The sequence below is a fragment of the Nansenia antarctica genome, assembly GCF_963989245.1.
Source record: "Nansenia antarctica genome assembly, chromosome: 11".
Lineage (NCBI taxonomy): Eukaryota > Metazoa > Chordata > Actinopteri > Argentiniformes > Microstomatidae > Nansenia > Nansenia antarctica.
In genome coordinates, this window is record NC_137681.1 from 12,328,667 (window position 1) to 12,345,654 (window position 16,988).

At 46.8% G+C, this 16,988-nt stretch overlaps 2 protein-coding genes across 2 annotated transcripts in view; both read left to right on the forward strand.

The window, feature by feature from the left end:
* ankfn1a (ankyrin repeat and fibronectin type III domain containing 1a) overlaps nucleotides 1-2,264 on the forward strand; it is a gene marked incomplete at its 3' end in the record, with an annotated part of 31,174 nt that extends 28,910 nt beyond the window's left edge. The window contains exons 17-19 of the mRNA XM_080542286.1: nucleotides 808-1,030; nucleotides 1,203-1,395; nucleotides 1,592-2,264. Of these exons, the coding sequence (XP_080398412.1) occupies nucleotides 808-1,030; nucleotides 1,203-1,395; nucleotides 1,592-2,264 (1,089 nt within the window). The remainder of the gene's footprint in view (nucleotides 1-807; nucleotides 1,031-1,202; nucleotides 1,396-1,591) is intronic.
* Nucleotides 2,265-10,033: 7,769 nt separating this feature from the next.
* Nucleotides 10,034-10,708, forward strand: nog3 (noggin 3; the record flags this gene model as incomplete). Its single annotated transcript, XM_080541742.1, has 1 exon — nucleotides 10,034-10,708. One exon carries the CDS (start codon nucleotides 10,034-10,036, stop codon nucleotides 10,706-10,708), a length of 675 nt encoding a protein of 224 aa, XP_080397868.1.
* Nucleotides 10,709-16,988: the final 6,280 nt, after the last annotated feature.

Genomic DNA, 16,988 nt, shown 5'->3' on the forward strand with positions numbered 1-16,988 from the left:
TGACAGCCTGGGGTGGTTTGGAGAGACGGAAAGAATGAGAGAGGGAATAGGAGTGCCACCGTATAGTGTGTGTGTGTGTGTGTGTGTGTGTGTGTGTGTGTGTGTGTGTGTGTGTGTGTGTGTGTGTGTGTGTGTGTGTGTGTGTGGGTGTGTGTGTGGGTGGGTGGGTGGGTGGGTGTGGGTATGGGTGTGGGTGTGGGTGTGTGTGTGGTTGTGTGTGTGTGTGGGGGTGGGGGGTGTGGGTGTGGGTGTGGGCATGTGCATGTGTGTGTATAGCATTATGGCAGTCATGGGGCTTTGATAAGATTGAAACCACATTGTAGGCTGAGAGAGGTTGAAAGTGTGTGTGCGTGTGTGCGTGCGTGTGTGTGTGTGTGTGTGTGTGTGTGTGTGTGTGTGTGTGTGTGTGTGCAATGGCAAACCTCATTAGATGTGATCTTTATTCCTCCTCAAACCTTCATCCGATACAGCCAAGGTGCAATTTTAAGCCTGATTCAAGTGGTGAGAAATGTTATGAATTATGCATTGATCATTGTTCCAGTACAAGTTCTCTCAGCTGTGGTTTCATATTCATGCACCGATACTGAACATTGACCCCTGCGGGATGCAGGACCGCTGGTATGTGTGTGTGTGTGTGTGTGTGTGTGTGCCTGTGTGCGCCTGTGTGTGCCTGTGTGTGCGTGTGTGTGCCTGTGTGTGTATGTGTGTATGTATGTGTGTGTGTGTGTGTGTGTGTGTGTGTGTGTGTGTGCCGTGTGTATGCAGCCAGTGTTTTCTCTAACGTGTTTCTGTGTGTTTCTGTGGAAGCAATTGGACGAGATGTGGCGAGAGCTGCGTTGGATCACCGACGCCCTGCAGTGCGCCCGCTACAAGCAGCCCCGCGGCGGCGTGCCCATCACCAGCCTGGTGGACGCCAGCGCGCCCGAGCCAGATGAGGGGGCGCAGAAGAACGACTCTTCGTCCTCTTACATGGACTACCTGCCCACCCCCTCGCCCTCGCCTGAACTACGACACAGGAAGGCTGTTAGCGGTAAGGATACACACACACACACACACACACACACACTCACTCACACTCACACTCACACTCACACTCACATTCACACACACACACACACACACTAACTGAGACCAACAGAAGCCATTCTCAACATACTGTGTGTGTGTGCATCTGCGTGTGTGTGTGTGTGTGTGTGTCTCAGACTCTCAGCTGGGTTCAGATGAGGATGGTTGCTCGGAGGTCTTCCTCCCGACAGACAGTGACTATGACTCCAGCGACGCCCTGAGCCCCCGTGAGCTGGACCTACTCTACTCCCCCCCCCAGGACCTATCCCAGCAGGCCGTGCACGCGCTGGGGGGCAGCGCCCCAGACGTGCTCCAGATCCATGAGCTAAGGTACACGGAGACAGCTGCTGTGGGTCCGTCTGGTTCTCCTCTTATAATCTAGTTTACAATTATGTATTTGTAAATCCAATTATATATTTTATTTTCATTTTGTTTTCAGGTACAGCGTCTGTACGTCCGAACTCCCCCTCTCCCTCTCGTTCTCCAAAGACCTCTCCCTGTCCCCCTCCCTCCCGCTCTCCCCCAGGTCCTCCAGAGACATGCCCCTCTCCCCCGCCTTCCTCCTCTCCCCCGGCCTCACAGACACCACCAAGACCTTTGAGGGCCTCTCCCTCTCCCGAGCGCCTCTAGACAAGCCCCCCCCCACGCCCCTCCGAGTCCTGGCCAACCCCCCAGCCAAGAGGAAGCTCCTGTCCAGGAGTCACGGCGCCCAGCAGGGCTACTTCAGCGGGCCGCAGCGTTGGCTCCGGGGCCACAACGACAGCCGCTCAGTCTCCCTCTCCGAGGGGGTCTACACCCGGCAGAGAGACCCCGACCTGCCCTCTCTGTCCATAGACCTCCCCTCCCCACAGGGGAACTTTGTCAGCAGCGCGTCCTGCGTGCTGGAGAGCAGGAGGGGGAAACACTGGGAGGCCAGACCCCACGTGCGGAGAATCTTTGTGGAGCCGTGTAAGGAGCCCTCGCCCAGCCACGAGAGCAGATGCTGGGCCGAGGAGGAGGAGGAGGAGGAGGAGGTGGAGGTGGAGGTGAAGGGGTTGAGGGAGGGCGGGGCTGAGAAAGGGCCAGGGGTGTCTGTGGTGGTGGCAGAGGCGGGGTCGGGGCGCTCGGGGGAGTGTTCCTCGGCGGCCGCCTCCCAGGACGTGGACTCGGACGAGCAGACGAACGCACAGGTGTCGGAGATCCTCAGCAGCATACTCTAGGATGATGGGACGATGTGCAGGAACACACACTAGGATTGGACAGTGTTCGGCGAGACACACCAGGATTGGACCCTGGGATTTTTGAGGAGGATTTTGCTGTGTTGCATACATCCCTATCCCTCAGCCTTTGTTGTCTGTACCGCCACTGCTGGCTTGTTTTTGACCTTCCTGTGTGTGTTTCTGTCTCTCTATTCTCTACCCCTCCTTCTCTGTATCTCATACTCCAGATCCTACAGTGGACATGATCACTAACCTGACTCTGGTGCACATTCAGCTCACAGCTCTCTCTGTAGAATGTACAAGTTGCTGGTCAACTGATCCAGGACTCCGTATCCCATGGCACCGACTGTTACTATGACAATAACCGATGCAAGGAGAACTACAGTAAAGCACTGCTCCTAACAGTACTGTACCTTTGCACTTGAATCTGTGTTTGTTGACCGACCCGTGATTCAACACTGGCCACTGCTCAACATTGGTATTTCTAACGGAATGGTATTAATTTACAGTATTTAAATTATCTTATCTTATCTTTATCTTATCTTATTTAAGATATAGAGTATTGAAGATATTGTTGTTGAGGGAACACTCATGTTCTACAGAAGCCTACTGTATGTATCTGTACCCTAGTGCCACCCATTCTCTCAGCATGGGCCCTAGGCATGTCCTCTCTCATGGTGAATGTAGGTTACCCTGTGATACTCAATGTTAACGCTGCTCATGTTTGGTTCTTCGTCTGTGGTCTGTTGGAATGAAAACGCGACACAAGTATTCTTAAAAACATCTTCATTTTTTAGGGTGGAAGAACAGTGGTGGTCATGATCCTAATAACTGTTACTTTTCCCTTTGAATGCGCAGAGGAGTTTGGCCATAATATGTAGTGTTATTAATACGTGTTGATAAAACCCATATGTGTATATGCTTGGATCGGTTTGCCCTGTCCGCAGTCCTGACCCCCTTCATCATCCTGATGAAGACTGATCACACGTTCCATAGTGAGCTGCAACCACTTCTCCCGGTCCTATATCGCAAGACACAGTATTTTTGTAAAAAGAAAAACATAAATGACTTGCTATTTTGCGTTGAATGCCTATCGTATGTCTTGTACTTGAGTCAAATTAATATGTATTTTTGTTGGCATGGACTTGTTTTGTACCTGTGTGGACTAATAGCTTTGTGTCCGTTTGTGCCTCTCTTGGCTTGGCATGACAAGGTTAAGGGTGTTAGGGGGGGTTATGGGTTAAAGAGACTGAAGATACAAAAATGCGCGGCACTTTGCATCATGGACTTCTGTGGTCGTGTTGGGTTTACCCTGACAGTGCTTTGTAGTGTGTAGTAGTTATCTCACTTTGAGGATGTGTTATGTTATCAGGAATACTAGCTTTTTGTGTTCTTCTCCTTGGTTGTCTGACAGAGTCTCTTCACAGAGTATTGGAAAGTTAAGGTCAGCTAATGACGCTGTCAGATCAGAACCACACGGACCACAAATTGCACTTTGAACATGTTTTGTATGTCTTTTATTTGATTTCTATGATACCTTAAAAACCCAAACGATGCATTAGAGGTTTTTGTAAAGCTGTATTGTACAGTTGAGAAAGGGGCACCGTGAGCTAATTTGTGGATTGGTTTGTGAAACCTTTTCAGCTCTAACGGGCATACATTAAGAGTTTTCAGTATTTCAACAGTACAGTGTCTCAATGTATGTAAAGACCATCTGAGAAACAAACGCTCGTTTTGAATGATATTCTTTGATGGAGGGCAGCTGTCATCCGTAACAATCCCAAATGGCCAGTAGCGTCATAACCAAGTTGTGACCTGTCGATGTTGAAGTGTGATGTCGACCGACAGGTCAGTCGTCCACCTTGCTCTTAAAGATACAGCCTCTGCTGTTATTAGAAAATTATCCTAGTAGTTGATCGTCACTTATTCCACAGTGATGTTGGCTTTAATCCATTATCCAAATGACCAAATGCACTAATGTTGTTGTCTTAAGTGTTGAAGTTGAGATTTGGAGGTACTGAATCCCCACCAATCTGTACCAGTATGTCCTCAGGAGAATGACATTATCTGTTGATATGAACATACTGAATAGCCTATTTTATTGTTCTATTTATTTTTGCTATGTATGTCTCCCAACGTTTGCGTGTTCTCCCACTCACGATCATTGTGGAGTTTAACGATGAATACGTCAGTCCCGATATCTTGGTACTATATGCACATAGTGGGCCAAAATTTGGGGAAATCATCATATCTGTATATTTTTGCATTACCATCAATGTTGATAATCCAGAAAGCATTATGATGTATCATGATTTAATGAAAATAGGACATCTATTTGGGGTATCTGTTTGGCCTAATTGGTCCTATTTTGCTAAGCAATCTGAGTCTAGCCTGTAGGAGAGCGGATGGATGTGTCTGTTGAGGTGAAATAAACATGGCCTCTGTGGATGTTGTGCACTAAACCTCCTCTGTTACTCTTCTCTCACAGGCTGTGTGATGATGATGATGATGATGATGATGAAGAAGACCCATTCTGTTTCTCATCAGTCACAGAAAGGCAAGAGGCCAGTTTAATAGTCAACATTCACAAAATAACACACAATATAATTGAGCACATAAAATGTCCCTAGTTTTAGTACCCTCTGTTGGAACATTGTAGTTGTTTCTAATTGATTCTCTCGGAGTGATCAAATCCCTCTGGGTAGCAGCTGGAGAGAGAGAGAGAGAGAGAGAGAGAGAGAGAGAGAGAGAGAGAGAGAGAGAGAGAGAGAGAGAGAGAGAGAGAGAGAGAGAGAGAGAGAGAGAGAGAGAGAGAGAGAGAGAGAGAGAGAGAGAGAGAGAGAGAGAGAGAGAGAGAGAGAGAGAGAGAGAGAGAGAGAGAGAGAGAGAGAGAGAGGAGAGAGAGAGAGAGAGAGAGAGAGAGAGAGAGAGAGAGAGAGAGAGAGAGAGAGAGAGAGAGAGAGAGAGAGAGAGGAGAGTACAGTACAGTGAGAGCTCTCACCTTCCCCCCATTCTTCTCCTTCCCAATCTCCTGTCCTCTCCTCTCCTCGCTTATTCCTCTGGTGGTGAATGCATCTTCAGCTGCCCAAGCTGATTGTTTACGCTGGCTGACAATATCCGCTGAGAGGACAATACCACAATATTTCAAGGGTTGCGGATATCAACCTCTGAAGGCATGGAAACGGGTTTCCATGGTAACCATACAAAGCATGGTGTGCTGTTCTGGAACATTCCCCATTTGCAAGGCCTGAGACAGACAGAGAGAATAGAAGGAGAGAGAGAGAGAGAATGGCGGGGGATATAGCTTGACATGGAAATAGAATTAGTAAATCATATCAGTTTTAATCCCCAGAAGTAATTAAACAGTAGCTGTTTAATGTAGATCTACACCGAGATGGGGTATTTGAGGATTGAAGACGGTTTATTGTTTAACCTTCTCTCAGTCTTCCATTTAATTACCACTTAAAATTCACATAGGTACAGTAACAACAGCAGTCTCCAGTAATGACTGATTGTATTGAATCAGCTCTGTTGACATATGTTGGCTATGTTGCTGGCCAACGTTAGTATTGGTTTGGATGAAATCAGATTGTTTTTGTCTGCACTGCAGTAATAAGTATATTGGACACTCAATTCGGTGCAGATTCCTTTTGAAACTCTTCTGTTTCCTGCAACCAAAAACCCTTAAACCGCTGATTTTACACAGAGAAAAGAAACTGAAATCTACGGGAGCTCAAAAAACGCCGCCACACCCCTGCCTTGATCACTGATGGCACGTTGCACTGTAGTTAAGGGGACGCCGTGTGGGATGGTGTGAACCGACTGGAATCTCACACCACTGTTGGCATGGACTTCTCCTGTTGGAGTGCTCTGAGCGTTCCGGAGGGATGTTCCAAGCCACAGGATCGCTGCCCTGAGTGCCGAGGGGGTTGGCACTCACACAGGGGCCTGTCACACCGATCTGCCCATTCCTTTATCCCTGAATCTGTCTCTCAATCCGTCTCTATTCATATCTCATGAACGGGTTCCCTTTTTCATTCTATACCGTGTATATCTTCCATCCGTCCCCTCTGTTAGTCTGTGCCTGATGATCTGTTCATTGTCTTTCTGAACTTCTCTACACCGTTCTGTCCATCTCTCTATCCAGGCCTAACAGATAGACAATCTGCTGAAAAATAGTCCCATGAATTTCTGCATGCCAATGAGCATAATGTTTCCCGAGAGCAGGGCAGAATTCCAAACAATGTTTTCCTTGGCTGTGTGTGTGTGTGGGGGTCAGAAGGGCAGGCGTATGAATGAGACAGACAGAGAGAGACACAAAGAGAATGATAGAGGAGAAAGAGAGAGAGACATAAAGAGCGAATACTTTGTTTGTGTGTTTTGTTTGTGTTTGTGAGCTGACCCCTGCCACCTTGAAGCCTTCGCACCCAAATGGACCGTCCAAATTGCCCTGTTGTCAGATCATCAAAGGTCTGTGAGGGGAATTACACACATATAAACAAAATGTCCTTCTCTTTTTTATCTAGCAAGAAAAAAAAAAAAGGCTCACGAAAGATGTAGACCTATTTCTCCTTCAAGCTGGGAGGCATTGATCCACCATTAAGATTAAAAAAGACTTTGTATGTGAACATCAGAGGGCCTTTAGACATGGCGTGTGTGTGTGTGTGTGTGTGTGTGTGTGTGTGTGTGTGTGTGTGTGTGTGTGAGAGTGTGTGTGTGTGTGTGTGTGTGTGTGTGTGTGTGTGCGTATGTGCATGCGTGCGTGCGTGCGTGTGTGTGTGTGTGTGTGTGTGGCATTGGCTAGTGCAGCAGACGTCTCCGCAAAGCCAGAAAACCCACTGATCCACTCCGCTCAGCTGTATCAGTCATTTTCTGGAAAATCAAAGGAAAATGTGATTCAAAACATGTGGATCTCCATCCGTAGTGGAAAGAAGAGAGAAAAAACACTCAAGGAGCAAATTGGAATATACGGAAAATCCTAATGACCATACGCCGCTTTTGATGATAAGTAAATGTGATACTACATGACGTAATGTTTTTACCCCTAAAACCAATGAGGATTGTGTTGCCCTACCATTTAGCTTGCACACCACATAAACACCTTGTTGGCTGACCCATTTATTCAGCATTTCCCCATGTCAATTGCCCTGCATTTTGAAATAGTTACCACGTAAAAAGCCATACACTTCACCTGAATTTGCCTTCAATATGGAAATCATCACATTAGACATACAATATGAATGGAACAAACCAGTTCCCCATAAACTGAATGTGTCCTGAAGCGCTCTCTTAGCGTAGTCACCTTCCTCAGTGCCTCAGTGCACGGTCATGTAGTCTAGCCTACTGTAGGCTACAACCAGACACAACTCTGATCGTTTTTTAAACCTTGAGGTCAGAGGCTTCGGTGAGTTGGCTACACTTGGCCCCTTGTCACCGTGTCCCCTGTGGCATAGACAGGGTCCCCACTGCCCGATAGGAGAGACCCTTATCTCAGCATCACCCCTGACTTCCTCTCCAAACAGAGATATCACATCCTACTGGCGCCCGGCATATACTGCCACAGTAGCATGCAGGCCAGAAAATTACTCCAAGGTCCATTTAAAAGTGAAAGAGGAAAGGGGGATTACAAGAAGCCATTTAAAAGAAGCAAGGCAGAACTTTAAACATTAGTTTATCCCTGTCCTTCTTTCAGTGAGTCAGTCAATGGGTATTCAAAACGTAGGTTTTACACATTTAAGAAATAGTGGACACTTTATTTCAGAGGTTGAAATGCAATAAGAAGAGTGAGTGTTCATGGTGATTTTGATATTCATAAAAACACTGATGTCCACTTTAAGTGGATTATGTTTAAGCTATAGGCCTACATTGTGTCATTTGTCACAAGCTACATATTGTGCCAATTAAGTGTAATAACTCTACATAGACAAATTAATACTCGTGGTCAGGTCGTCGCAGTTGGAACTAAAACAAGTTCCCGGCATTCTGGGGCTTATTTGTCCCTGTCTCATGCGGTCGAGTAGAGCACAGTCGCTCCTTTATCTGGCCAGGCTTTTCGGCATTAGCGTCGTAGACAAGAGTTGTTTTTTATCTGGCCCATAATTCAACCTTTACAACATGCGCAAACATTCCGATGGTTTTCCTTCTGGCGGGAGAAGGCAGCGCGGCCAGCCCCGGAGCGTCGCTCCAAGCAGCTCCTGTGACTAATTGAATTGTGACCGTTTAAGTACTTTTCTCTGCTTCTCCCGTTCATTTATTGCCTCCCGGAATTAACTGAGCCCCATAAAGATAGTTTTTTTGTTTTGTTTGTTTTTTTACAATGTCTGTTAAGGTTTGTCACCTTTTTCGCCTGACCAGATTAATTGTTGCGCCTGACCAAATTAATTCAGTCGTTTTTTTCAGTTAAACACGTTGTCCACTTTGACTTTCACAAATTATATAAAAAATCAATAGGCTTCCTTGTCAAATAAAAGGGATAAATAATCGTAATGAAAAGGAGCACTTTACTCACCCGCCCTCCAGTCCTGGATAAGTCTAAACACACGTTGAGAGCATCTAACTGGGGAGAGAGTTATAAAATAAACACTGCTCTGGCACCAGGAGTCTTCGGGACAGGCGCCCTCGTAAAAACCTTCTCGCAGTTTGTCTGTCTAGAAGAGACGTGCTCTCGGCACCTCCACTGTTGAACTTGAACTGTCGTATGATTTATGGGAACGTTGGTATTCAATCAATGACACAGACTGGCCAGCTATTAAGACACGGTTATTGCATTTTGACTGTCTGCACGTGAATTGAAGTGTCACGTTTGGATACAATGATCAATCATTAGGCTATAGCTCTGACGATGAAAGTTTGATATCATTTGTTCAGCAAATAATGATAGTGAGATACTCATGTCTGGGCTGTGTGTGTGTGTGTGTGTGTGTGTGTGTGTGTGTGTGCGTGCGCGCGCGCGCGTGTGTGTGTGTGTGGTGGGGGGGGGGGGGGGTCGTACCCCTTCCCCCCGTCCCTCGCCCTCCTCCTTGCCAGAGGGAGGGAGGGGGAGGGAGGGAGGTGTCGGGTCGTCGTTGGCCCCAGCAGAGTCCATGGCTGTGCGCATTAGCAGCACAGAGACCCACATAAAGAGTGGGACTAGTAGGATTACATCACTGCCCGCGTGAATAAATCGACCGAGCCAGATTAGGCTCAGCAATCGGCCAGTGCAGCGGCGAGAAAACATGTGGAGGAGACCCAGAAAGCAGGAGTCAATGCTTATAAAACAGGACCTGGTGATGCCGACGAATACGCATGTGGAAGCCCGAGAGAACAGCTGCCAGGTCGGTGCACGTTTCTGATGCGGATGGTTCACTGTTTTCACTGAAGTAAGTAAGTGCATTTTTGCACTTTTCTGGACTCGCCGCCCGTGCGTCTGTCCAAAAAAAGTTCAGCTCTGCTCTCCCTCCCCATGCATGGAAGTTTGTCATGGACTCTGAAATTACGCAGAGAAATTACCCACTGACTGCGCGCCGACTTGACTTTATATGACCCACGGTCGCCGGTTGCTATGGTGCATACAGCCGCCTGAAACTTTCTGAAGAGTTTGGGGAAGTTTTTAGAGGATATAACGGGTGAGGAGCGCGTGCGTTTTGCGCTCTAAAACTGAGCAAAAAGGGCATCAAGATTTTGCTCTCTTCACACCGACACACCCGACAGATGCCCATCTCACTCCCCTGAGGATTATAGCTACATTCGATCACTTGGAACTATAAAAAGCCTATTATTATATTGAAAAGATGGATAACTCCTACTATTTATTGGCTATGTATATGCTGGTGCTCTCCCTCGGGTTTAGGATAGAGGAAGGGATGTGCCAACATTATTTCCTCCTTCGCCCCATCCCCAGTGACAGTTTGCCCATTGTGGAGCTAAGAGAGGACCCGGATCCAGTGCTGGACCCTAAGGAGAGGGATCTCAATGAAACCGAACTCCGAAGTACCCTGGGGAGTCACTTCGACCCCTACTTTATGTCGATCGCTTCGCCGGAGGACAAGTACGCGGGGAACGAGGACTCCCCCGGCGACTCCGAGATGAGGCAGAAGCCCTCCGGAGCGATGCCCAAAGAGATCAAAGCCATGGAGTTTGAGATCCAGCACGGCAAGAAGCACAAGCCCAGTAAAAAACTCCGAAGAAGGCTGCAACTGTGGCTGTGGTCGTACGCCTTCTGCCCGGTGGTTTACGCATGGAACGACCTCGGGAACAGATTCTGGCCGCGCCACGTGAAAGTGGGAACCTGCTACAATAAGCGTTCTTGTTCGGTCCCTGAAGGGATGGTTTGCAAACCTGCCAAATCGACCCATTTTACGATCTTACGGTGGCGGTGCACGCAGAAAAAGGGGGGTCTGAAATGTTCCTGGATACCCGTTCAGTACCCCATTATATCAGAGTGCAAATGCTCCTGCCCGAACTGAAGTTAACTGAAATTAACTTTTTCCATTAGTGTTTCTAAAGATGAATTAAATCATAGTTACATGATTATTTTTATATGCACTGCCAAGTGTAAGAATGTATATTTTCTGTATATGTGGTGCCATTTTTATTTTATGACAAACTTTGTAAAAAGGTCAGTATTACTATAGTATAACCAGCGTCTACTGTATGTGTTGAACATATCTTGGTTGTGATGTATCTTTATATTTATATTGAAGAGCACTTCGCCTCGCGGAGCATTAAATACTGTTATTGAAGGACTTAATGCTAATTTCCATTCTTGGGGAAAAAATGTTTTTTTTATGGCCACCTGTGGCAAAATAAGATCCAAAATGTTGTACATACAATAGAAAGGGACAATTGGTCAACAAACCATGTAAATTAATAGGAACTGCTAGCCTATTTATTCTATAGCCAAGGTTCATCATGTAGTCATTGCCAGTTAAAATAAAACCACTCAAATGACACTTGGGAATGACTTTTGTTCTGTGATCTCTCAATACCTTTGTCTTGGATTTGCAGTCAGTGTTGCATGTGTTTGTTAGATGAACCCCTCTAATACAAGATACAGTTAGATGAACCCCTCTAATACAAGATACAGTTAGATGAACCCCTCTAATACAAGGCAATAAGTTGAGAGAAGCTGTTAGTACCTCCCTGCTCCTGCAGCTGCTTCCCCCACAGGTACAAGGTGTCCCGCATGTCACCTATTTGCTCCCATGTAAATACACACATGTGCTGTGTATGTAAGCCGATGCTTCACATAACATCTTCTCCCTAGATCAGCACCTCACTCTGGTTGTTTTCTTCCACTCCCTGGTAACATGGTTTGTGGTCTAGCCTTACAGCAGGAATCTCCAAGATTGGCCACGAAACACAGAGTTCTGGCCTTAAGAAAGTTATGCTGCACTGCAAAACTGTCAACACATTGGCTGCAATACTGTCAAAGCAGAGATCACTGCACTGTCAGAGGCATATTCCAGAGGCTGGCTATTTCTTTGAAGGGCGTTCTTGATAGAGGGTTGCAACTTGCAAGCATGAAAGAATTGTAACGTTGTTATACTCTGAACTGTATCAATCAGGGGGGAACAACTGGAGCCGGACATAAACCAGTCCTGAGGTTTCAGAGAAACTGCCCTGTCCTTAACTAGGCTAGAAGCCGTAGGAAGTGTGCTGTGAGGCTACACAACACGTACAATAGCCACCAGGCCTTTGTTTCATCCCAAAGATGTCACTTAGCTCAGTCCCAATGGATGCTTTCACCCCCGCTGGTGACATCAGAGTGATGTGCCGCGTCAGAGTAGCTGCCCGTGTTCAGGTATAAACAGAGAGGTTGGAGTGAAGGCCGACCCGGCATGGCCAAGACCAGCAGCACACATAGAGGAAGCAGGGACTGGTCAACACTGCTTCATTTCATTACACCAGTCTTGATGAAAGCTGGTGCTGGAGCCTTTACTAATTCAACATACTGTATATTTTACTGTAAAAGTGGTTTTGGGGAAAGGGGAGGGAGATTAATTTAATTTGCTCTCTGTAGACCGACTACTGCCCTGCCAGTGAGTTGTGTATTTTTCTATATGTCCGTGTGCTTAACGTTCGCCTACTTTAAGAGGTGTTGAAAGCTCAGACACACCTTTAAATATTTCTAACAAGTGCAACCGAAGTTTTCCTGGTTCAGTCCAGCCGTTTCTCAACGTGCCCGTTTCCTGCAGCAGAAAAGCTTATGTGTGGAGTTATTGGAGTCCTTCCACAACATAATCAAATAAGGATTGTAACACAGCAATACTGAGCACATCCTGTCATAATGTGGATATTAACTGACATCCATACGCATGACCTTAAAAAGACACTCAATCAACAGGACAGCAATAGATCTTTTGGTTGAAGCCTTTAATTTTTTCCCGGATTCAACAGTATTAACAATATTGCCTATTAATAATATGAACGTGGTCCAAAAATAGCAACAAAGACAAACTTCAGTCTTCTTGTTTCTACTGTATGTGAGTTTGATTCCCTTGGGCAGTAAAGCGTTGGCCCTGATCTCCCCCTGGTAGACGCCAGCCATGCTCTGACAGTCTGAGAGCTCTTTGTAAAGGGATTAAAAGTTAAAGACCTTCATTTTCAGATTCTTGCATTTAAGCTGCATGGCGCCTGCAACACATACTGACGGGATGATCACATGTAAAAACATTCTTGTGCTTCCCGTCCGCTCTCTCAAGTCGACAGAAAGAAAGGTAGAGAGGGAGGGAGAGAGAGAGGGGGGTGGTTTGTAGATGGGGATGATGACAGTGAGGTTTTATTGCCTGTGTTCATTATTGAAGTGTTGAGTACTTTTCGAACAAATCATAATCGGAATGGAATGTGAAGCTTGGAGTCAGTCCTCTGGTTTGGAGTTCTGATTCACCACACCATGGTGTTGCTTTGGTTCCATTCTCGACTTAGATCATCATGTCCCTTACAGCTCTGAACATGAGTCAATGCCACCCACCTTCATCCACTCAACAAACCCTCTCTCTCTCTCTCTCTCTCTCTCTCTCTCTCTCTCTCTCACACACACACACACACACACACACCACCTTGGTCAACCAAGCCTAGTGCTCTATGGAGGTGCTGCTCTGAAGAACACACCTGGCATCAGACGTATGCTTCCTGTAGTCCTCCCACCAAAAGTCAGCCATCATCATGCTAAAGGATGTACAAATAACCGTGTAATCAGCAAAGAAAGACTTCAAGGCTTCAAAACAGGTTCTTTAATTGCCTCCACTTCAGTTCAAAGTACGTTGGATTCCAAACTTAGGGTAACCTTAGTACTTTTAAAGAATTGCAGGGATTTCATTGATGTGATGGGCACCAGCTTGTTTATGTCAGCAAGCTATGTCTCCAGTTATTTTAATGAGAATTACAAGCCAAGAAAGTGTGTTCTATCCTCCTTTACCTTTGTATGCTCTTTTCATTTCCTCCACATTTGGTAATTATCCAAATAATCTATCGCTTCATCATTCTGAAGCAAGCATCTGACCTGCAGACCTTGTCTACTTCAATGCCGAATAAGATCCATCATTGAACACACTCTCATTCTTTATGTCCACAATACACGACATCAGAACATACCAGAGAACAAGGTTGTCTAACAGTAGTTGCTTTGTGTTGCGTTGGGGGGTTTTTCCTCTGAAAAATCAATTTTTACCTGTCAGTTCACCCTGGTTAACTCTCACGTCAAGAGAAAGGATGATTGGTGTTATTGTGAAGTGTCATGATGCTATTTTCGCTTGGCAGAATAGTTTTCCCTTCTGGGCATTCTCTCTATAGGTGGAATGTACGGGAGGCTGGTAGAGATCGGAGGACAGGTGGATTGGTATTGGTGAGGATCGGTATCAAACACGTGTGCATTACAGTACATGCATTACATTAAGCCTGTCCTCTGATTTCTACCTCCGATGTCTACCTCTACCAGCCTCCCCTTACAGAATGGGAGATGGAGGTGGAAAATAGAAGTAAAAAATGGAGGGGATGGATAGACATGTAGATCGAGGGGGAGAGGGGAAAAATGGATAGGGATGCAGATAAGAGGGAGATAGAAATGTAGGAAGGAGGATAGATTAGAGAAAGAGAGTGTTGTGGAGGAGGAAAAGGGGGAGCGGGTGGCGGGGGTGGGGGGTGGAGATAGAAATTCAGGAGGGGATGAAGGGAGAGAGTGCGGAGGTGGAGGTGGAGTGGGGGTATTTGGGTTTCAAACGGGCCGTTATCAGAGCAGGGTGGGCAGGTATGCGGCCCGAGGTCAGGCCTCGTCTTTGATGTGTGATGTGCCGGTGGTTGGCACTGCCAGGACTGATAGGGGGCGTCATCCATCCTGCCAGCTTAACGTTTGAGGACTCTCAACAGTCCTGGCATGGAATGGAGGAGAACAGCACACTCAGAAGCCCTGTCATTATCCCATTCACCCACAGAGGACAGCAGACGAGAGGACAATCTTCTCCACCATTTCGCTGATGGCGACCCATTCCCCTCGAAAGAGGGGAAGCTAATCATTGTCAGCGTAGCACATCATCCACGTGTATTTCGGTGCAATTTCACAGGACTACGGTAACCTCAAAGCTCTGAAAGGTGTTATGCTGTGGCTTGAAAATGAAATGAAATCAAAACCCGGATTCCTTTTACTCGTCCTTCAGTGTACATCAGCTGCTGAACTTACAGCATCCTCATATGATCATAAAACAAGGTAACAGTGGAAGAAATACTATAAAATGGCTTTTATTGTTTTCTGTAACACAGTACACACACACACACACACACACACACACACACACACACACACACACACACACACAGTCTCTTCAAATGATTTCTCTGCTGGAGTAGGAAAATGCAGTTATGGCCGGTTATGCTTCACTTTAACAGTTTTATTGTTCCCTGTCACATTCAGAGTGGTGGGAGGAATTCATTTAAAGGAGAACCAATCCCAAAGGCTCTGCTCACTGCTGGCTATAAAGTCATAGCTGGAGCAGACACTCTGCCCCTGGGAGAGAGTGTCCGTTTCCGCACACACACACACACACACACACACACACACACACACACTTTGTTTCCCCCCTGCTGTTCTGGCTGCAGTCTCCAATCAGTCACCACAGAGGAGTCACTTGTGGCTGTGTGTGTGTGTGTGTGTGTGTGTGTGCACGTGTGCGTGCACGTGCGTGTGGGCAGTAAATAATGTCAGAAGGAGCACACCTAATGGCCACACATTAAGTTGTTCCCAGAGGCAGCATTGTCTGAACGTTCCATTCCCTATCAGTTTGGACTGGGAGAGAGAACAGCTCAGAGGGTGTGTGTGTGTGTGTGTGTGTGTGTGTGTGTGTGTCCACCAAGGTGTGTGCTGAGTGAACCATATGTGTACCATAGTGTTTATATCTACCATTTCTCCCAACATTATTATCCGCTGGCCTATCGTGTTAATCCACCAAAAACAAATCCTACATCTACTGCAGCCACCTCAATTGCTCCGGGGTGGATATTTCAGCCTGAGATATTTGCTTACTACACACCTATTTTCTATCATCCAGAATATGAATAATTTATAGGGGAGAAATTCAGACGTTCCTTCTTTTTGAGCCAAGGAATTTGGTGCAATTATCTCTTCATATAGCTGAAGGGTAAATATGGATGTCTGAATCACTGGGATAGCTGAGTTCCGTTGTGTACCTCCCCAGGACACTGATCCGAGGTCAGATTTGTCTGATGGCCTCTCCTCCCGTTTATGGTTGGGATTGAGAGAGGATATGTTGATCCCAGGGGAAGGCTGGTTGGAGGTAGGAGCACATTCAATACCATTCCTCATTCCGTTCGGCGCATTACAACGGTCCCATACTCCAATGTCTACCTCCACCAGCCTCCCCCTGGTTGATCCTACATCTGTGCCTCCAGGCCACCAGGTCTGTTTCTGGGTGTGTGTGAGAGCTGTATCCAAGCCCTTATGAAGTCGATGGCTCAGTGGGTTGGAGCATAACGCTGGCGTCACCACAGCGACGAACCAACCTATACTTCAGATCTATAAGCCATTCCAAAGCTCCTATGTGTCTATTCCTGTCGAATCTATCGCACGATCCCATTGTGGATGGCCCTTTGAAGCCCCTGCGAAGCCCTATGAAGCCGCTACGAAGCTCTATGGAGGCTTTACTCCCTCTAGCCTTTGCAGTCCAGTTAAGCTGTCTTAGCCAGTGGCACCCTGCTGTCATTTTACCTCATGTGAGATGACAGCAGCACTCTCCATCTCAGCTGGTCCCCGCCATCCCTTCACTCTGGCGTTAGCGTTCTCTAAAGGGGGGTTTATCTGTGTAGAGGAAAGGGGGAGGGGGAAAGGGGAGGGGGAGGAGGGAACTTCTAAATTACCTACACTACAAATGCACACCTGTATGCGTAGGCAAAAGGATGCACGCAAACATGCAGACGCAAACGCAGACGCAGACACACACGCACGTAGGCACACAGGCAAGCACGCACGCGCACACACACGCACACACACACACACACACACACACATTTGCCCTGCCCATCACGATTGTCCCTCTCCAGTATTCCATGTGGGTTATCTTGGCATACCACACATTCACAATGAGCTCCTGTTCCTCACGAGTTACACACTTCACCTTCACACAAAGATCCATTTATTTGTATGTCATCGACTTCTCCCTGTTTTCTTTTCCTTCTCTCTCTCTCTCTCGTGCTCTCTCTCTCTCTCTTTCTTTCTGGCTGAGAACAGTTAGATGA